The 23,098-nt window shown below is 39.1% G+C and overlaps 1 protein-coding gene across 1 annotated transcript in view; it reads right to left on the bottom strand.

Annotated features, from left to right (window-relative positions):
• Positions 1-5,800: 5,800 nt before the first annotated feature.
• Positions 5,801-23,098, bottom strand: part of SYNPO2 (synaptopodin 2) — a 144,567-nt gene continuing 127,269 nt past the window's right edge. Inside the window, exons 2-4 of the mRNA XM_039253821.1 lie at positions 16,174-16,325; positions 11,919-12,730; positions 5,801-9,524 (exon numbers count right to left, since the gene is read on the bottom strand). Of these exons, the coding sequence (XP_039109752.1) occupies positions 7,309-9,524; positions 11,919-12,730; positions 16,174-16,325 (3,180 nt within the window). The 3' untranslated portion in view covers positions 5,801-7,308. The remainder of the gene's footprint in view (positions 9,525-11,918; positions 12,731-16,173; positions 16,326-23,098) is intronic.

Below are 23,098 nucleotides of genomic sequence, written 5' to 3'. Positions count from 1 at the left end.
ACATCATTGAAGAAAGAAAAAACTACTGTAAAAAACACAAGGTGTAAAAATGTTCTTGCTGGGAAGTCTTTAAATTCTGTTGAGAAGTTCTCCATTGAGGACACTATGGCAGGAAAGGTTTGCTGCCTCATGCATATCCAGGATAGACAAGCCGGAAGAGACTTCATGGAATTCTAAGATTTCAGTGACAATTATTTTTTAGATTATAGTTTGAAACACTGAAAGCTTGTGACTCTCTCATCATTATTCTGTTTAGAATATTCTTGTCGATATGTCTCAGTTATTACTCAAGTTATTACTTGCAAGCCAAGCTGGGTGCTGATTCACTATTTAATAAGAACGTTCCCTGAATTACATTTAGTCAAAATGGCATGAAGCTTAGGAGAGCACTTCCTTTTATGTAGAGATTTTGATTGTGCTTTATTTTTTTTAACTGACATTCCTTCCCAGTCTCAGCCCATAAATATCACCTATCCTGAAATAGGAAAATAAAAGAATTTGGGTGACTAGTACAAAGTCACTGTCAAATCCATCTTTTTTACTTATTAAACAGATGCTTCTTTTTTCAGACTGGTGTTCACTTCTAACACACTATCATAGCACCTGATTTTACGAGCAATCTTGGTAAGGAGGTCCTTTCTAATGTCATTCAACATGGTCAGAGTCACCTATAAAACTTACACAGGGGTTCTTGCTAGTCTGGGGAGCACAGGTCTCAGGGAGTGGTATTCTGGGGTCTAATGAGATGGTGGAAACCACATGGTACTAAAGGGAGGGTCCAGGCTTGGATGTCAGACAAATGTCTGGTTCCAACCCTAGCCTACTACTCATAAGCTTAGTGATTGTTGGACACATTTTTTTAGCCTCCCTGAGCTTCAGACACCTCATCTGTAAATTGGGAGTAATATTATCCTTTCAGGGTCATTCTGAAGAATAAATGAAATCACAGTGGAGTTGGTTAGGAGTGCAAGGTCACACTGAATCCAGAGTCCAGTATGTAATACTGTGTGATCTTGGGCAAGTTTTTTAGCCTCTCTGTGCCTCTGAATCCCAACCCTAATCTATAAACTGGGAATACTGATAGTATCTATTTCATAAGGACTAGTGATTAAAAGAGATAATCTATGGTGATTGCCAGTGGGGGGTGTGAAGAGGGGCATGGTTGAAATGGTGAAGGTGGTCAAAAGGTACAAACCTCCGGTTTTAAGATAAGGAAGTCTTGAGAATATATTGTACAGCATGGTGACTGCAGTTAATAATGCTATATTATATATTTGAAAGTTGCTAAGAAAGTAGATATTAAAAATTCTCATCCCAAGGAAAAAAAAAGTATAACTGTGTGGTGATGGCTATTAACTAGACTTATTGCGGTGACCATTTCACAATGAATACAAATATCAAACACTATGTTGTACAGCTGAAACTAATGTAATGTTATTTGTCAATTATATCTCAATAAAGAAAAGAAATCATCTATGAATGATACCTGGGACAATTCAGGGCCCCAAATTTGTGCTCGGCTAATGTTAGCTATTGTCATAATTTATGGAAAGTAATTAACAGAGTTCTTGGCACAAAGTAGAACTTAATGCATGAACCCACTTCCTATCTTTTCCTCAGGTCTCATGAGGTTGTCTAAATGACTGCCACAGCTTCTGTCCCCATCCATGTAATCCTGTTTTGGATCATAATACTTTACCCAGGGCCTTTGAATGGGCTTGAAAACAGATTAGTCCACCAAATAAAGACATCAAGGTTCCCTGACTTCTAAAATGTCTTCTCAAGGGGCACCTGGGTGGCTCCGTTGGTTAAGCGTCTTACTCTTGATTTCAGCTCAGGTCATGATCTCACAGTTTATGAGATGGAGCCCTACATCAGGCTCTGAGCTGTCAGTACACAGCCTGCTAGGGATTCTCTTTCTCCCTCTCTCTCTGCCCCTCCCCCCCCCCGTGTACATGCTCTCTCTCAAAATAAGTAAACATTTAAAAATAAATAAATAAATAAGTAAAATGTCATAGCCAGCTGGATGACAGCAGGGTCTGTAACCAATCCAATACTTTCTTTTTTGATATTTACTCCCAAGAAGAAAAATTGTCTCCGTTTATTCCTAGATTGTGCATTTCTTTTCAGCTAGCTGCATTCCTTTGCTTTCTGTTTTGTTTGGTTTTTCCATGAACCAACCATTAATAGTTAATGAGGAGCTCAAGAAGTAGAGGCTGGGAAAGGAAGATTCCTCCACGGCACATATGAATGTTATTCTTCTTCTGACTATTTTTACTGTTACTGGGTAGAGGAATGAAGGTAGTCTGGAAAGTAGATCCTTACAACTATTTTTATTAGGGACCCTGAATGTATATTTGACCAGTCACAAAGCATACATAATTTAGATAAACATGTGAAGAATGATGTAACAGGGGTAAAAGAAATTCTATGTATCAGTAACAAAAAGTTGTTTAAACTATAGGCCCTGTATAAGCCTAACTTTCTTTATACTTGAGATACACTTCATTAGTTAGTAAATCTCATATAAAATCAGGGGTCTGAGAAATGTCTGACAGGATTCTATATTTCCAAATTAAATATTTTCTTCATTCAATTGCCCCTGAGTAGGTAGCTCTGCGATTTCCAAGTGCCAAATGATAATTTAGTGTACACATACACATACCATAGAAATTTAAAAAATTTAATTTTTAAAAAGTTAAGAAATTGGCTGTATCTGATAACATCAAGGAAAGGACAGGTCTGATTGGGGGCTCCCCCTGAAGACTGGTTTTTATTGGCCTGTTGCTCCATAGAATAACCTATAATTTTTGTGCTTTTTTTTTTTTTTTTAAACCATAGAGGAAGAAACGGAGCCTGGCCTCTTTTAGTGATTTTGCCTGGTGTTTGGGTCCTGTGGGAATTTGCTAGTTTGCTTTATGGCCTTTGGCCAGCCCTGGTGGGAAGTCTAGAGAAGAATTCAATTCTGCTTTTTCCCAGAATACTTGTTGACGAACTCAGCAGCACTGAAGTGTTACATGAGTCTTTGTGTCCCCCAGAGTCCAGTGATGAGGGGACATGAGACCAGTGAGGGTCAGTGTGTCAGGGAATATAATGTTGGTTCTTAGAATTTACATATTTTTCTCATGAACTTGTAGCAATTTTTAAAACAAACTCAAGAGCTCTGATTTTAGGAGGGAATGAACACACAACCCACTGCCTCCCTTTGGAAGCATTTTAAGCATTTAGCTTTTCGGAAAACAATCACTTCTTTTTGATAACCATGACTTCAAATACCCTTCCTGCCAGGCCGGCTGTGACTCATAAAACAGCAGTGGGTTTCAGGAACTCACCCTTAGAATACGGGTGCTTGTGGTTTCTCATCTCTATAACTGGATAAAATGATACACAGCAAGGGCTTTTGTCTGAAGGATTAAATCCACATTCAGACGCTCACAGCCATGTGTCTTCTGAACTCTTAGGAGGCTTCCCTGTGAAAGCGCCACGGAGTCCCGGTGTTTGACACGGCTGTCAGCAGCCAAATGACCTTCAAAGTTCTCTAACCTAGTGGCTGTAAATAGGACAATGGTCCCACATTTGCTAGTCCACACCCTTTAAATGTAGATCGTTTGTTTTTGACTTCTCAGATGTGATTCTTGCTGCCAGGCTAGAATTTAGGCTGGGTGGTAACACTCGGCTGCCCATGAAGAAGCCCATTTCTTGAAAAGGGTTGGCACTACCTAAACAAATTTTAACCCTGGCTTGCTTGAAAGAACTATTTGTAACTCAGATCAGTTTTCCTGTGGTTAAATGAGTTGCTTCTTGTGGAGATTAAATGAGATACATGTTATCACCAACAGTCATGCTAGATATATTTTGAAATACAAACTTTTACATGCTCCAGGATGACAATCCAAATGTGACTCATGAAATATATTCCTAAATATATATATAATATATTCCTAAAAACTTATGCTTTCTACTATCAATGAGCAGTCAAAATGCAGAAATAGTGATTCTTCCCTCTCACAACAGATTGTGTGTATTTCTAAAATATTAGAAATAAAATTAGAAATGTTTTAATATTGAAGTGGCAATGCTCAGATCTCCGATCTGACTAGTTCTGGATTCAGTCTACTCCCCTATTGGACAGGAATCTGCCTTACTTAGATTTACATACACTTTTCTTCCAAGAATATCTAGTGTCGTGCATATTCATTATGCCACAACAGTCAGGAAGAGAGGTTTGAGACGTTATTAAGGGGAAACTCATGGTAAAAAATTGCATAAGATCCTGCAGTAAGTCAGTAACTGTGATTACATTTTATTTTATATTCCAGTGCCAGTAAACTTTGCAGTGGGCTCCTTGGGATAAGGTACACAAGGCACCTAACATAACACAGGCACTCGGGAAATGATCAATGCTTTTGTGGTGATGAAGAAAACCTGACTTCACAGGCACTCTGCCTGGAAGTTAAGCTAGTGAGGACAAGAGAAAAGGCAGGGTGCTAAAACCTAAACAAAACCTGCCTCCTCATACCTCATGACCAACCAGTCAAACATCTGCTACCACAATAGAGCCAACGACACCCGGATCACAAAGGGTGACCAGCGGGAGAGAAGCTGAGGTCATGAGTTCTAAGCCTCCCACCTGCCACGCTGACATCATTCCCATAGCTGCAACCTGAAAGGTTGTGCATGCAGCTTACTGGGCATGCAAGTTCCCAGGAGGCTCTCTGATTGAGGACAAGTGGCAAAGGGAATCCCTCTTACTCCAGGGAGCTGGCTTGGGTCCTTTTCCCTCCCACCGCCCCCACCTTCATGGTGTGGTCACACTCTGCAGATACAGTCTGGAAGGATTCCCATTCCTCCTCCATAATGTAGGACCATCTGATTCAAGATCAGACCTATGTTTCCAATTCCCAAAGTTGTGGATGCTTTGACTACATGCCTGGCATGTTTCTGAGAAGCCTTTTGGGAACCCTATGACACTCCCAGTCATGCTAGTGGTGTGTTTAGTCATCAACTCCAAATAGTGGCTCTGCTAAGATTGCCACCTGTCCTACAGGAAATGGACTGAAAACACTTCTCATTCCTGCATACCACAAACCCCTGGACAACTGGGAATACTTGTGGGTAATTACCATGCTAGGCTACATTTGAACCGGTGATCTCAAATTAACTACCTTGTGTTGCATTATCTTTCCTCTACTTCATGCCATTCTTTAAATGCTATGTTAAGACTGCAAAGTTATAAAAATGATCTTTCCTGCTTCACCTTAAGAGGCCTTTTTTAGTTGCTCTATTAGAAAAGAATGCAAAATGCACAGCATTTAACAGACTTCCTTTGTAGTGAACAAGTAATACTAAACAATGGTGTTATATAATGGATAGACTGCTTTTTCCTTTACCCTGTACTAATCTTCTCATTGATTTCCCAAAAAGGCAAATGAGAGACTGAGCTACATCCTGTGGTTGTAACCTCTAGGTAAACTGCCCCCAAAGGCAACGGAAGATTTTCCAGAAAAAAAGGCAAAAGAAACAGCCCCATTGTCCTATAGCTGACTTAATTCTTTTTTCTGTGCTCTGAGGGTTATACAATGTACAGCTTGTAGTTTTACAACATACAGAGAAATGAATATGCTCACCATAAGACATTCAGATGTTTTGGGAGCAATAGAGGAGAAATATCAGAAAAGTGACTTAGGTCAGAAGGCGAAAGATTTATGCGATCTGAAGAGAAACCAGAGCATAGAAAAGTGACTTAGGTCAGAACTGCTCATCAGGGAAGATTATTTTTTAAAATATGTACATAAACAGATAAAGAAGAAAGTAATATTTTAATAGGATAGTGAAAAATATAGCAGATTGACAGTGACAGCAGTAAAAGAACAGGAATACAGATATTTTCAGAGGATTAAAATGGTACCTTGTACCCTCCACCAGGCAAGTTTTTATAAGAGGTCTCTAAACAGATCTCCTGTATTGAGTAGGTTTTCCTTGACGCTGTCAAAAATGCTTTATGGTTCTCTACATTAATTCATGTTGAATATTTTCCATGGTTGGTCAGACTTGGACTTAAAATAGACATGAGAAAGGTCTTCAGGTTTACTGTCAGTAACATTATTAACTTCATAGCCAGCTGGATGACGGCATGGTCTGTGACCAATCCAATTTACAAGGTAACCTTGCCTGAATCCTCCTGGTCCATCAAATATAAATAACAAAGTGAAGGTGCGAGAATAGAATTGCAAGGAACAGTGGGAGAAGCAGTAGTCAGAAAGCAAAACAAACACAAGGAAAAATGATCTGTGAGGTCACTCAGAAATTAATCATGTGTGTTCTCACCCTACGGCCTCCACACATAGGGGGTTCCTCGTGCTTCACAATCAGCCCCTGTAGTCAGTAACCTTTCATGCTTCCATTACGTGCTTTCCCAAGGGAAAATAAGGGTCATATGTATCTTTATCTGCAGCCTGTTCACCCTTTTAGACAATATTCCTCTATACTGTACTCTCTCACTTGCCTCAGCTGAGGAAAACAAACTTACACTTTCACGGGCAATTGGAGATATATATACTCAGTTTCTTAAGTAAACTGGGAAGAGAAGATGGAGATCCATCTCGACGGATAATTTTCCCTCTTGCCCTATCTCATTTACCTTAAAGAAGTCTTCTGAAATGAGTTAATACAGGTAAAACATCTGGCAAAGAACCTAATACAAAATAAGTGCTCAGAAATTACTGACACCCTCTTTCTTACTCTTCTTACTAAACTATATACATTTCAACAACCCCCAGAAGTATCTTCTCTGCAGTATCAAACAGGTGGCTGAGGTTGACAGACCAGAGCTGATCCCTGTCCTCAGTAAATTTCTTATCCCTTAACCCTAGTAATAGAGATAAAGCACTACTTAAAAAGGAAATCTCAGTCAATACATGTTATATTTTCACTACATTTGCACCTTTTCACCACAAGAGTGCAGCTGTTACACTACATAAAGGCTGTGTGCAATGTTTGATAACACTGAGCACTGTCTTTCTCGTGACTAAAGCATAAATCCTAAGTATCCCGCTTACTTAATATAATGGCACATGTCTATTTGGGGTGCTCCCATATATTTTAAGTGTGCAAAGAAGATAATTATGTTTTAAGTCAATCTGAGTTAGATTTTTGACTCATTAAAAATATTATGCTCCTTGGACCCAGATTGGGAAGTGACATCTGAAATTAAGTAAGTTGAGGACTTGCTAGGCATTCTCCGGGACTCAAGTAACACTGCAAACAACTTGTTTCAAGCAAAGTGGACACTCAGCTTCGGCTACAAGATTACTCTTCCGCAATAGATGGTTTCCACACCTGAACTGTGACACCACTTTTCTTGGCGGAGAACTTCGGCCTTGGTGCCACAAAATAAGATGTAGAGGCTGATCCTTGCTTTGGAGAGGTGGGAATGCCCATGGGCACTGGCGACGCACTGACTGGCGAGGTGGCCTCTGCAAAGAAGGGAGGCTGAGAGCTATATGCTGGTACCGAGTACACGGACGAGGCCTGCGCATTTGTGGGCGAGCCAGCAGCATTCACTGGCCGCGGAGGAAGGGCTTGCTTCATGGCTGGCACCGAATTGACCTTGACGGATGACTTTTGGGGGAGGCCATCCTTCGCATCTGGAGGTTGGAAAGTAAACAAGGATGCATTTAGCTGATAGGGTTGGTGCTTCATGACGTCCAAAGCATTGAGGGGTTTTTTGCCCTTTTTCTTGCTTGTCTTGGAGGCCTGTGGGGCTGATGACTGAGACTTGAGAGCGGCCAGAGGGTAGGAGGGGGAGTGGATAGGATTGTAGGCCACAGGAGGAGGTGCCCGGACATTGGAGGAGTACTTCCACCCGGCGGGTAGAGAAGGGGTGGGAGACTGGGCACGAGCCGCGTGGGCCTGCACCGTGTCTGAATCCACCACGTACTTCTCCATCCTCGACTGCCTTTTAGCAAAGAGCTGGGCTCCTTTCCCGCTCATTCCTGGAAGCTCATTGGATGGTCCCACTGTACCAGCATGAGCGGCGTTTGCTGTCGGTGTGGGAGCGGTTGGCTTCGGTGTGTAGTTTGGACTGGCCACTGCTGCCTGTGGTCCTTTGAAGGGACCAGCCAGGGTCAGAGCACTTGCAGGCCGGGCGGGAGCACAGGAAGGCTGGGCTATTTTGATGGAGGAGACTACGGTGCCCTGCGACGGGTTGCACGTGGGGAAGGCCGGAGGTTGGCTTGGAGCCATTCCTGGGGACCAGACGGGAGAAACTGGAGTTACTGGCTGGGAGGACGAGGACTTGACTGCAGGCTTGGGAGCCACAGGAGGTGGAGTCTTTTGTTTTGCCGAGGAGCTCTGCATGAAATTACAAGCCTCTGCTCCTAAACTGAGGTAGTCTTCTTCCGGTCCGGAATCGCCTCCAGCTCCAGCGCCCTTTTTGCCTTCCGAATTTTGAAGAAGTGACAGGAGTTCGGGATTCGGGCTCACTTTGGGCTCTTTAAAGGTGAACATGGGTTTTGTCGTGCTCCTCCTTTTGGCTTCCTGCAATATTCCGGTTCTTTTGGCAGGCACAGCGATCCTTTCATCCCGGGAAGCTATTTGCTCAGATGAATCGTAAAAGGCTGGCTGGGACCACGGGGCAGGCTGGGGCCACGGAGGAGGCTGTGCTGGGCCAGCTATGGGACTTGACACTGCTCTGCAGAAGCCCTCGGGTGGAGGCGTGACTGCAGAATAAGGTGGCGGTGCAGGGAAGTCGGCAATGGGGCTCGTCATATTCCGGGTTGGGGAGAAGGGGGTTGCAGGCTGGTTCACAGACCCTGGGAAGGGTTTGGCTGTTCTGTTCATAGGAATCATCCTCTGGGCCTCTGCTGCTTCGGACACCCCACTGAAGCCATTCTGTTGGGGCCCCTGGCCAAGACCATGGCTCACCTCTATGTAGCTTCTGCTCACTGAGCTCTGCACTTTCACGGACTCTTCTTCCTTCCTCTGGTAAGAAGCCAGAGTTCTCAGGCCGTCTGTCTGGGCAGCATCTGGTTCTCTGCTTGGCACTCCACTCACCCTCTCCTCCTCTTTCTGGGCCTCGATTTGATCCATTCGCTCCCTCCTCTTGGCAAACATGAGGGCACCCTTGCCTGTGGTGTCTGGCAACATCTCCATCTTGTCCCCTCTGTTCAGTTTCTTTTCGATGTCCACTAGTCCAGAATCCCAGTCAAAGTTCACAACTTGTGCGCTGTCGTCAATGTCAGACAATAACTCTTCATCCACCTCTGATTCACTCGTGCCCAGAAATGCTACTTCACAGGCGTCTTCTTTGTCACCTTCTTCCTCCTCCTCTGCCTCTCGCTCAAGCTCACCAGTGCCGTAGCTGACTAGGGTATATTTCTTGGCCCGCCTACGACGCTTCTTAAACATCAACACCCCCTTGGAGTTGGGGTTGGGGGCATCTGTTAGAAGGAGGGCAATGCTTTTGCATTTAGATTTTGCTTCTTTCACCTGCTTTTCTGATAGGCTTTCACTCCTTCTGAGCCCTAGGGAAAGTACAAAAATTATAATGAATTGATGAATTCCAAGAAGACCTCAGAGCAACTCAGAAATCAACTCTCCTGGGGGAAAGTGAATATGGAAAAAAAATTGCTTACAATTAGCCACTGAATTCTGAAGCAATCTAATTTCTCTCTCTTTTTTTTTAAAAATGTATACTTTTATGATGACATACATTGATATATATAACTACGCAATGGTCTGTTTCACTTGTTCATATAAGACATCTACCTATGCTGACTAGAATATACGTGACATATGGATCTTTATACTTCAACAATAAACACTGGCTACTAAATGTCAGTTAATAGGATGTAATCTAAAACTACAAAGGAAATAAGTTAAGGACATAATATTTTCTGTAAAACAAGTTAGGACACACCTTGTACTTCCATATAAAAATAAAATGTCGATATAAAATTGCTTTCAAGCATTTTTAAAACATGTGGTGGAGAAGCCAAGAAACATTTATTTACCTAAGTGTTTTATTGTAATGAGTTTAAATATTTTCTTTTCTTTTTTAACTTTGATATCTCCCCTAGAGTCTTTGTATTCTAGGGGAGACTGGATAATATAAATTCAAAAAACAGAATGAATAACAATTGAAGGCATTGAATCAATAATTGCTAATAATTCAGAATACTGGATCATTGTGAATAGATACAAGAAATTTAAGCTACAAAGCTGTCTAGATAAATTTGTTTGAAATATATTGCTATTTTGGAAATAGAACACTACTCCAGTTGCAGCAAGGATAAGCATAAATCTTGGGGAAATTTAAAAATTATGTGACTGGTGACCCTCTTAACTCTGGGGAAAAGCTGATGCAGGAATTAAATCATTTAAATTTTCTCAAAATCATGAGAGTCTGACAGTTTTAAAGTAACATTTATATATAAATTTTTAATTTTTTCATTATTGTTACAAAAATAGATTGGTGGCAAGTTCATGTCATCATGTATAGAATGGTAAGAGCATGATTCACAAGTAAGTTCTGAGTTCTTTAAAATAGTTACAGAGAAATTTCAGAAAAATCTGTTGAATATTTTATGATTGAAAATTAGCTTTTTTTAGTCACTGGAAAAAATCAGACTCAATGATTCATTTTCAAAAAATAAAAGAGAATCAGAATGAACAGTTTTATGACAAAGTTACCGATATTCCCTGGCAATCAAATTTTATTTGGAGAAAACAGTAAAAAGTGTGATCATTCCTAAGTGTAATTCCTTTTTCTGACTAGTGTTACACAACTTACTATTGAATTGACAGTCACAGTTGCACGGTTGTTGCTAAAACTTCACTGCCAACATGTAAAGTATGTGAAGGCTGCCTTCATACACTTGTTTGATAGGCTATAAATGTGAAGATGCATACAGATGCTTCAAGTACAAGGATGATTAACAGCACTTGCCAATAAAGCTACAAATGGTTATGCTAAAAATACGCTTTGAAAGGAATAACGATAGGCTAGAAGATTTCATATGCAATGCTTTGAATAACTGAGTTCATTACCACTGTGGATCATTCATACATTCAAGTGCCTTTGCCAGCCAGCCTTTACCCTCCTCAAATGGAATTCCAAAATTTGTTTAAAACAGAGAGAAAATAAAATGATAAAAATCATAAAACCTAACTGCCATTCTTATCCTCAATCTCCTTCCTGTGATCAGTCCCCTGGGTAAAACAAAACACCTTCAACAGCCTTGAATTTAAATACATTTTGTGTTTGGGGACATTTAAATGCCTCCACATGGCCCCGGAGACTGACTTGTGTGTCTAGAAGGTAGATGAAATGCTGTGCAGTCGAATGAAGACCACAAAACGGAGAGGATCATGTAACTGCTCAGCGCTCCACATGTTCTTGTCCATCAAACTCACTTTTGCAAGCATCATCAAGCTGCACGATGATTTTTTTTTCAAAATTAGGATCTGCTTTTAATATCAGTAGTGGATCCTGCATTTTAAAGACATCTCTCAGAAGCAGACTCAATGGTTTTTGACATTTAAACTCGGAGTCCACATGACTCCAAATACTCCCCTGTGCCATTTTACCTGAAATATTACAACATTCTGAGACAAATCAAAGGGACACATTTAACAGTATTATTTTCTTTAACAGCTCCTGTGCCTTTGGGGATAAAAGAAACTGCATCAAATAACATTTAAATCTACCACAAACTTCACTTATTGCCTCCATTTCAGAAACTGGTATTCTCCACAATTTCACATTTGTTATTCAGTGCATTAATATGTTTTTTAAATCACAGAGAGACATAAGAAAAATCTTTAAAAAAAAAATCCCTGCAAGGGAAGAAGCAGCAAAATGCCCTAAGCTCAAGCCCCTTCCGACAGCCCAGCAGTGGCCCCAGAGAAGGACTTACGTGCGTGGCGCGCTCTGTGCTTGTGAGGTCTGCTGTGATCCCTTTCCAAGCGTGGATCTTCTCCCTGCTCTGTGCCTTCTGATGAGACTGCAAAGGATACCAGAGAAGGAGGTGCTTCGGACTGCCCTCCTTCCACTGGAGAATCCACACACCCCTTTCCTGCCTGAAGCCTGCACCCTTCCGTCTTCTGCCTGTCCAGGCAGTCGAGTATCACTTCCACTCGGGGCAGCCCCTTGTCTCCTGCTTCACTTCCCTGGATCACTTTTAACTCTTTGCCACTGGAGATCTGGATTATCTTGCTGGACCTCAGGGAAGGCTCCCCTTTCTCATTTGTGGGGACCGAATTTATGTGGACAATCCCGTCGTGTTGTGAATGAGGATCTGGGTCAGGAGACTTAGACTTTTCAGCTCCCAGGAGAGCCACCACGGGGACATGTGTACCCTTGTGTCTGTCTTGTGAAAGGGACAGTTGTAACTCAACCACAGGGCCTGTCTGCCCAACTTCTGCCTTCTCCCTTAAGATAATCTCCTCTGCTAAGTGTCCTCTTTGTGAATCGGGAGTGTAGGGAGCCACATGGTAGCTCAGGCCTGTTTCTTCTTTTATGCTCTCAGAAAAACCAGGACCACTCCCTTGGTCCTCAGCTAGAGGAACTCCGCTTTTGATTGAGGCAACGTAGAGCTCTCTGTGCTGGTTCTTTGCGGCTGGTCGAATCTGCAGAGTGGTACTTTCCACGCACTGCTCATGAGTGAGATGCTCAGGGTTTTTGTTTTCAGTTTCAGAGATGGAAGTCTCATTTACTCCATTGGATGGTCTGCACACAGAAAAATCAGTCCAGATGGTTAAATCGGAGTGTGTTACACCTGCCAAAGAACTTCCTGACACTTTTATGATACATGATACCATTAAAGTATTTCCTCCTAAATGTCAACTGCAACATACTTGACAGCAGAATTTGGCAACATGTTTATATTTTTATTTAAGGATCTTCCAAATAAACTTTTCTTTAAAGCAAGGCAAAAATGCTTACAAAAGATTATGGAACCTAAATCCACCCTAAATTCAGCTTTGATTTTTTAAAAGCACCGGTTATAGCTTCATGAAGTCTTTTATCTGTAATTACTTGCATGTTTTCAAATAATCATGTTTGTTCTAATCTGACAAAGCATTTCAATGTCTTACTGACTAAGTTTAGGTCTGAACATTATGTCACATAAACATATTCAGCAGCTTCAGAGCAATATTAATATACACATAATTCAAGTAATCCGTTTAGAGGCTGTGCTTTCTTGAAAGGAATGAAATAGAAGCTGTTTTTCAAACTCCAGTGAGCATGTGTTTTGTAATAAGTGGACCCCAGCCCAGTACTCTTGTGTAAAGAGAAATCCTTTCCATGCTGCAATGAATCATTGAGTCATGGCGTATTTATAATCGGAGATGTCTCCCCTTCTGTTTGAACCTGGGTCTCAGAGCATTTCCTTATAGGATCTCTGAAGTCAAACTGTTCCTTTAACTCTCAGCTAAGAAGTCCCGAGCTGCTCACCAAAATTCTTTGATTCTGACCTTAACCATTTCCAGTTGGTTTTGCAAATCTAGGTTTGCAAGAAGCAATGCCAGTTCAAAAGTCAAACAACTTCTTGCTAAAACTCTAAACTCTAACTGCTTTTAGAAGAGCAGCATCATTTACAGAACAGATGTAGGTGATGCCTTCATGTCTCGCATTTGTAAGTTAAAAAAAAAACAAAAACAAAACAGCAGCGTCTATCTCTGTCCCTTCTGTCCTCCCTCAAAATGCACCCTGATTAATGCCAGGTCATCAATTGAAGGGAGGAACCCCTACTCAAGGGACTACTCAAAGGAATATACCTTAGAATCTATCTGAGAGAATTTCTAAAGTTCAAAATAATTGCTCCTAACCTTGCTTTTGACTGTGCTTAGTAAAACAAAACTAAACAAAACAATAAAAAGCCAACAGTCAAATGAAATGCAGCTATCTATAAGGAAGTAATCTATAAAGTTTTCTGGTAATTAAAAAAAATTATAATATAGCATTTTATAAACATGGTGATGGCAAATTAGATCTTTCTTATATAGGAAATGATGAATACACTCTATGTACCACAAGGTCAGAGAGTTTTAATTTAGGAAGGCCTCAGATGGAAGGAGATTAAATCACTTTGAATTATGTTAGCAATCAATTAGGAAGCTGAGAAGAGAGTCATTTGAATTTATTCCAGGCTTATAGACTATAATACAGGCAAATGGTTTAGATAAATGTTAACACTTACTGGTAGCAGAAAAAAAATGGATATACAAGAATAAAAAATCATAAAAGCAACAGAGGTTAGAGATTTGTACCTTAAAATGGTCATTTCTATTCAACCTACATAGGTACAATGTTCAGCTATCCAGAATGGAGGTGGTGGTGGTAACGGTGATGATGATGATGATGATGATGATGATGATGATGATGATGACTGCCTTTGGGCTGATTTTAATTTGAGATTCCATTTGAATCTCATCAATTATTTTGTAAAAGTCAAAATACTTAAGAGAACAACAATAATAGTCATAATTCCAATTATTAAAAGTAGCAGGAAACTAGTTCATTTATTTCTGATAGTAAATATGTGCCAGAGGCTCGGCTCTAAATCACCAAGGATTTTCCCAGTGATAGCCACTGTAATCAAAACAAGAACTAGCAGGGAATGTCCCAGACCACAAATATGTTCTAAAGAAATTGGCCTCATTAAAAGAATAAAGACAGTAAAAAGGGAATAAATTAGATAAAGGTTTTCCCTTTATTTGGAGCATGATTTAACCTTTACAAAGAAGGAAGTTTTCGATACCTCAGAGATTTATGCATGACTATGGCAAACACTGTCTGCACTTGTCAAGATTCCTGTTAGTTTCCTTATAAAAGCAAATGGTAGCTTTAGAATTAAGAAGGATCCTGAATATTGGACTTAAACATTGGGCGTGATGGGTAAATATTTAGATGGAAGATTCTAAGAATACACATTTCTTTTATTTTCATGAGATTATGGCCATACCGAGTTCATGTGTATATAAAAATGGAATCAATAGTGAATGTTTATCAGACGGGCAATGCTGCATGTAGTGTTTCTGCAGAGTTAAGACAAAACCTGGAGAGCTTTAAATTCTGTGAGATGTCCTCTGACATCTTTCTCCTGCAGGCTGTTCTCCAGGAAGCCAGAACTTTGCTTTCCGGATTCATTACAATGTAAGGGTCAAGAGCCTCACTTGCAAAGTCAGACTGAATTTGCACACAATACTGTGATTTGCACACTGTAAAAATGTTGACAATACAGTGTTTTGTGTGTGTGTGTGTGTGTGTGATTGCCCTGTTGTTTTCTTTTGTTTTAATGTTTAAAGTTTACTAGTGCATTTTTAAGCAGTTAGGTGGGAAGGGTGGTATTTGGAGACATCAGAGTAACAAGTGATTTCCATTAATAGTCTCGAACCTTTATTCTAACCATCTGCTTTTATCCATACTCAAATGGTTTTACTGGAGGTCATGACAAGCAGAAATCTAGCTGCTGTTAGGGTTTTTGTTGTTATTTTCCTTTTCCTAGGCATTCTCTTTCTATAAAAAATTATTGTACAATATAACAGTTTAACACTTAAACACTTTTTAATGGAATTGATTGCTATTATTTTTAAAATTTTAATTCCAGTGTACTGAACATACAGTGTTATATCAGTTTCAGGTATACAATATAGTAATTTAATACTTCCATATATTATCCAGTGCTCATTACGACTAGTGCCCTCCTTAATCCCCATCACCTTTCTCCCTCGTCCTCCCTGCCCACCCCCCCGGCCCTGCCCTTCTGGTGACCATCAGCTTGTTCTCTATAGTTAAGTTAAACATTTTTGATTCATTGGTGAATCTGGAATTATAATTTAGTGATCCTGATCCACACAAAACCCTGATCTGGAAGTAATAAATTATGTTCAACATAGTGGGCTTTCTAAATAGCTAGTCTAAAATACCTAAGATTTTCAACAAAGTTCATGAAACAAAGACTTTCAAGTTAATTTTCAAACCAGAAAATTAAGTTGATTAGAATTGCCATTTTTTTCAAACACGGTGGTTCTCCTGTTTGACTAATCTAATCTTCTACAGAGCAACTCCAATTTCCCCATAAATGACGGATTATATAGGTAGTAAAAGCTGTAGTCAGTCCCATCTAGCTTCAAGAGAAAACATATATTCAAACAACTCTTTTGTACCTTTTGATGAGCATTTGGAGAGAGTCTGTTATGCTCTCCATGAGCTTGATGACTTGGGGGTAGGTGAGGTCTGCACAAGGGTTGCCATTGATTGACACCACTTCATCCCCCTCACAGAGCCCAGACCCAGACGCTTTGCTCTGGCTTCGGATCTGAGTGAAGTGAAAAAGAACACAATCGTAAGAATCACATACGTGTAAAAAACCCTGCCACCATCTCTGAGAAACTTTTATTCGGGAGAGGTAAATAAATCTGCAAACTATAACATTAACTCTGGTTTTTAATTCACCTTTTGACCTGTAAGATCACTATAAACACTTCTTATCCCTCTCACCCACACAATGTACTATGTACTATCATGTCAACATTTAATTCATAGCACTGTAAATAAATGGAAAAGGAAAGTAAACCTATGACAAAGGAACTGGAATAAAAAAAAATTAAGAATAGAGAAGAATGAGGGCAGACGTATTAAAAGAATTGAGTTGACATTAAAAAATAATTATGTCACATTGTAAAATCTGATACTAGTCAGAAAGTGACTTCTCACATTCAAAAAAAATTTTAAAGTCTTTCCCATTGCTGAGGTGGATGGAACATTACTTTAAGAAGGAGATATAGGGCAGAACAGTTTAAGGAGAGCACTGTACAGCTAAATGAACTAATGAAAGCCATCCCAGCATAATGAGGAACTTAGGCAGCCAGGATATTAAGAATTATGTCAAAGAGAAAAATCCTTTATTGAAATCAACTATGCAAGTCCTAATACTAAGCAAAGTTTAGCAAAGAAGAAAGAAAAAAGATTATTTTGCAAATAATAAAAACATCCCCGCTATAAAGTTTGCATCATGTTCTTGCACAAAATGACATGGAATGAAAACCTAAAAGAGAACTTTCAGAACCTGGAAAGGAGAAATTCAGAGGAATAGAATAACGGCAAAGCGCTCCCACCAGCTCCTCAATGAGGAATAATTGGAGGTTTACATCCTATAGAATTATGATTATGGTACAATGTTATGCTGATTATTCTCCCATTGCCCTTTCAGGTTCATTCTCCACCCTCTAGACAGCTTTGTGCCAGTGGGGGACCGGCCTCTAGAGACAGCACTGGCTGAGCTCCCCTGCACGCTCCTGGTTGAATCTGGGCAACAGGAAGCCCCAGTAAAACATCAAAGAACAGAGCAATAAAAGGTCAGGTAGATGTTCTCCCTGCTGAATCTGCTGGATCATGGTTTGGCCAATGGCTGCACTCCTCCATCTAGAGAGTCATCGCTCCTCTATGATGCCTCAACTCTTCTTATGTTCCAATAACACATTCCATCTTCCTGTATCTTCAGGCCTAAAGGTAATAGTAGCTGCCTGTTTTTATCTCCCAGTGCTTCAGTATCATTTGTTGGTTCATTTAAACCTGGCTTTAGTCCTTGCATTATATTATTTCTTTGAGCAAGCCACCTATTTCCTGCTGGGGACCTAAGTGATATCAGTGTGTTTAGATTTCCCTTTATAATGTGAGTTTAATAGTTCTCAATGAACCATGTAACATGTCATACAATTTCAAACTTAAGAACAGTTTCAGATACTATTGTAGATATTTTCTATCAAGATGATCCCTTTCTATTAAATCAAGATTCTGAGTCCAGAGAGCTCAAAGTCTGGTAAGCAATGGTTCTTGAAGAATGTTTTCACAGCCAGGCTCATTTTAGGCATGAAACACATTTCAACTTACCTCCAACAGCTGCCCACTGATTCTTGCTAAGTTTTAATGATAATTGATATGTTGACCAATATAGGTTTAACTTTATATTTCCTGGTCCATTTATTTTTTAAAAAAATTTTTAATGCTTATTTATTTTTGAGAGAGAGAGAGACAGACAGACAGATAGAATGAGAGTGGGGGAGGGGCAGAGAGAGAGAGGGAGACACAGAATCTGAAGCAGACTCTAGGCTCTGAGCTGTCAGCACAGACCAAACTCATGGACCACAAGATCATGACCTGAGCCAAAGTCGGATGCTTAACTGACTTAGCTACCCAAGTGCCCCTCTCCTGGTCTATTTAAATTTTAATGGTCCTCTTGAAAGTAAAAAATACCTGTAAGTACCAAAACTATGACACTATTGAAGTTTGAAGTGATTCGGTTAGTTTTGTTCTGGGATGGTCTATCCTTTGATTGTCATAAATTATAACCTAAAGTGGCTTTCCCTTTTCTAATAAATCTATCTCATTCTTTTTTTTTGGAAGAACATACTAGTTTAATGCAAAATATTAAATGAATTCAATATTTCTAAGGCTATAAGGAAGCAACAAAAGAAATAAGAAAGAGAATATGCACCCATTTAAAAAAAATATCTATTATACTGCCAAAAGTATTTGTTCTGTCTTGAATGAAATAATTAAAATAAAGAACCACAAGAGAGTTGTTAATAAGTCAGGTATAAAACAATACTCAATAATGAACATGTAAGTTATGGTGAGAGTTATTAATTCACATTTCAATAATTTAAATTTATTTATTTATTGTTTTATAAAATAAGATTAGGTGGATGATAAGGCAAATTTTGAAGTATAAACCCACTCAGTCAATTGAGTCAGAAGTACTAGAACACAGACAGAAAATTCAGCTCTTGGAGGACCAAAGAGGTTTTATGTTTATAAAACAGATGTATCATTGTACCCCTGAAGGTTCAATCTTAGGGGTAAGTAGAGGGGGTTTCCCTTATCAGCAATAAGTTGTGTGAGTTTTAAGCAATTTCATGGGTTTGCAGAGCAAGTTGAAAAACTGTGGTCCTTGGAAGATAAATAAATTCCCAACTTAAGAGAGATGTCTATCATCCAAATATGTGTTGCTTGATGGGAACAGTGCAGTTCATCATTATGCCTGTCAAGTAGAGCTTTTAATGGTATCCAAATAAGCAAAAGCATTATGGGAGGAGTAGTTAGCATTCCTTCAGAGTATGCATTCTGAGGTCAACATTCAGAATCAACTGCTGTGATTGTGTCTCACTGACCTTTTCCATCTGTCTGAATAGCAAGAAATCTTTTCCTCAAGGACCATGTTAATTAAATATGATATTTCCCTTGCCACAAAGGTTTTTCTGAAGGACTACTCTTCCTCCATTTTTAATAGGACAACAAAACAAAGATTGTATGACAGTGTCTATTATGTCCAAACATATCCTTTGCAGTCACCAACTTTACCAATATGGTTCTGTTCAAAGGTATATGATGGATAAACACTTATTAGTGTACAAAAGATCCTTACCTTACATTGCATATAATTATGTATTGTTATACTATATATGTTTGAGTATTATTATGTATGTGAGTAAAAATTCTAACTCCTGAAAATACTATTTGTGAAAATGAAATATGCTGTCAGTGATAAATCTGTATATACAGATTCATTAGCATTGACAATGCTGAATCTCAGTGAACTTATCAGCCACTCTTCTTAGGCCATTCATCATAGATTCATAAAATACATGTCATAGTGGGAGAGAATACCAACTCTGAAGGAAGAGGGGTTTCAATCACGTGGCCCCAATAATTACAAGCTGACTAACTTAGATAAGTTATGTTTTGAGCCTTAGTTTTCTAAAATGTAAAATAGAGCTAATAAATATTACTTCTCTAAATAATTAAAAAGAATTAGAAATGATATACATTAAGTTCCATGATGCACATACAGCTCCTAGAGGTGCCCAAGAAGGAGCTAATGGATAAAAATGAGTTGGCTTCCGGCACATACACACACTTGAAAGGAACATGCCAAGTACAAAGAAAAGCTATAAAATGTTGGTAGTTTGCAAGATGTTTGAAAAGTCTGGATTTATTTTAAGTTTTTATGCATATATTTGGCATTAACTCATCTTAATCTAAAGATAAATGTTATATCTGTCTTTTCCTCAGTAAGTACACATTCCATAGCTGAAAGGTGGAAGAAGACAAGCCTACTTATTGCTTCCCAGCAGAAATAACAATACAATCACTTAAATACTAGTGCCTTGTTTACATTGAGCACATACTATGCTAAGCCCTGTGCATGCTCATACCAGTTATCCCTACAAAACCTCAATGAGAAGTATAAATATAATTCCATTTGTGTATGTTCAGATGGACTGCCATTACTTTCATTTTAAGATAAGAAAACAGTAACTCAGAATATTAGGTACTTTGCCTAAAATCACACTGTGAGAATCAGAAATTGAACCCAGGGAATCTGACTTCAGAGTGTGTGTTTTTAACCACTATACATATTGCCTCTGTAGTCAATCGTATGAATTCTCTACCATAAATCTTAGAGTAAAGAGATGGAGGTGAGGTGTAACAACAATTAGGCAGTAAGGAAAGTCACAAAGGAAATGGAAGAGATGAGGCAGAGGTAATAAAAATTTGCCTGGTCAGTCCATTAACTGGGAAAGACAAGTTTTGTTTCATTTGATTTTCCTTCTTCTTCCTTTACTGTAAGATTTACATATAAAGTATTCTTTAAAAATTGGAAAACAATCAATATTTTGATCCAATATGTTAAAAATTCAAACTCGAATATAATTATGTTTTGCAAACTGTGATTTGACACAACATACCCATATGAGTATGTGATGTAATGCCTTTTTCTTGAGAACATTCCCTCAGAGACCTTATTCCACATCTGATACATAGACAGATAAGGAGTTTCTATCCTTAAAATATGGTATTCCCTATAAGTATCTCTCAATTTAATGAGACCACAGAATTAAAAGATGTTGGTAATGTAAATATTTACCAAATACTGTATTTTTTGCTTACTGCTTCTTGATCCATGCCAGACAAGATTTATTTTACTACCAAGTGAAAATGGAAAGTTAGAGCTTCTCTGGGAAATTCAACAATGTTATTTTCATTTCACAGGATAAATCTGAGAAGAGATTCAAGTATGCTAATTTGGTTTTAGAAATAAATATTTCCCTGGCAAAATACAAAACGCTTCTTTTTTCTATTCTCTTATTTTCACCTTCATTTCCAAGTTTTCCAGAACTGACTAGAAAGCAGGTATCATATTTGAATTCTCATAGAACCTTGCAGTTAAACTATTTGTCTTGTGTAAATGGCATATCAGTTGTGTCAGCTCGTTGTTAGTGAAACTAAATCTTATCTCATGGGCTGATTTTCATGTATAACTCATTGGCAAGTTCTCTTGGAAGATGTCAGAGTAAGTGGTAGGAACCAAGATAATCTCTTCCTTAGATTCCACTACTACATCTATTAAATTATATGAAAAAGAAATAGGAAATTAGCATAAGTTTAAACTATCCTATGTAGGCTATTCTCAATCCATAACATGAAGTCTGGGGGACCTGGAGACAGCCAGAAGTGGATGAGAGAGATGATCTCAGACAAGGAAAAGTTTAGAAATTAAAACATTTTTATGGAAACTGGAAAGTAGTCTATGATCTAACAGCTCTTTCTGAAGCTTCAGCCTTTCCTCAGTTATTCACTTCAGGCCTTTAACAAAACTTTCTCTTATCTCTGAGACAAGACTTAATGAGCATTCCCTCACCCCAGCTGGCTCTCACACTGAAGCCCTATGTAGTTCTGTATTCCTCAACTGACCAGAGAAATGGTCAGAATAGTCACTGGGAGCCACAGCAAAAGCAATGATGATGCTTAGTTAAGTTTTAGAAATAAAGAAATGATCTTAATTTTAAGGGCTTGCTCTCAAGATTCTGAACTCCAAACTCAGTCATTGATGGATGGCGAGTTTCCTAGTACCAAAGATGAGTCCACAAGTTGTTGGGAACTCATATATACAGTGTACAAGATTTCTAGAAATCAATAGCAAATAGCAATACAGTTTCAGGATGATAAGGCAAAAGAAAACAAGGACCAGAATACAAGGAATAAAAGTTCTAATAACCCAGGGAAAATCTTTCTTGTGGAAAGCAAAAGGCATCCTGGAACCTACTGCAAAAAATTCAAATAGTAAAATGAAAAAAAATGACTTGAGAAAATACCTAGCATATGGTAAATAAATAAGAAATATAACTAACAATTGAGTAAATCAAAAGTCAGTGGAGAAGACCATGGCAGAGTTGAATGGATTGCTCAACTTGTGTCCCAAGCTTGTTCGAGTGTACCCTGTATGTCACAGAGGCTGAGAAGATAACAGCATTTCCCAGACTCTCCTTCAGCAAGCGCTCCAAGTGTGATATAGTTCTAACACAGCAGGTATAGCTGCAAGAAACTTGCATTAAGTACTGAGTTAAGTGGAGAAAGACATTAGATTGTGAGGCATCTATTTTGCTGGTGCACATCTGGGAGATGATTTTACTCTGGATACACCAGTTCTGCGGGCAGCTTCCAGCAGATCCTAATCCCAGATCACCGCTGAGATGTGTAACCCTAGACCCAGTGTCAAGACCAATGGCTCTGGACTCTCTTGCTTCCATATTGAGGCAGATGTTGCCAATCCCCCTTGGGTGGACAGTTCTGCAGTGCTGTTTGAAATCATTCTTGGAGATCCTGCCTAGATCCAGATCTTTCAACAATTCTGTAAGTACTTATTAAATTTATTTCTGACTAAAATAACTATAATGGCTTCTATTTTTTGCAAATAAACTCTGAACTGATACAGAATGATAGAATCAAGGGCAAATGCAGAAGGTAAGAGAGGAGGGGCAACTACTCAAATAGATGCAGAGACCGGTATTTCAAGACAGGAGAGACAATGCAGAAATATACACTAGATAAATTGTATGAGGTCACCATCTGCTAAGAATAAAGGAGGAAAGGCAGAGCAGATTCAAACTTGAGGATGATGAATGAAGCTCAAAAAGGCTATTATAGAGTACATAGTAGGAAATCGATACAAGAGAAATAAGAACTATGTGAAGAATTTGTAAGGAAAAAAGTTACATGATTATCAACATGCACAGTTATTTTAGACAA

Source organism: Hyaena hyaena, unplaced genomic scaffold, assembly GCF_003009895.1.
Source record: "Hyaena hyaena isolate Hyena2069 unplaced genomic scaffold, ASM300989v1 scaffold_466, whole genome shotgun sequence".
NCBI lineage: Eukaryota > Metazoa > Chordata > Mammalia > Carnivora > Hyaenidae > Hyaena > Hyaena hyaena.
The sequence above is the reverse complement of the archived record's forward strand: the minus strand, read 5'-3'. Positions and strand labels throughout refer to the sequence as shown.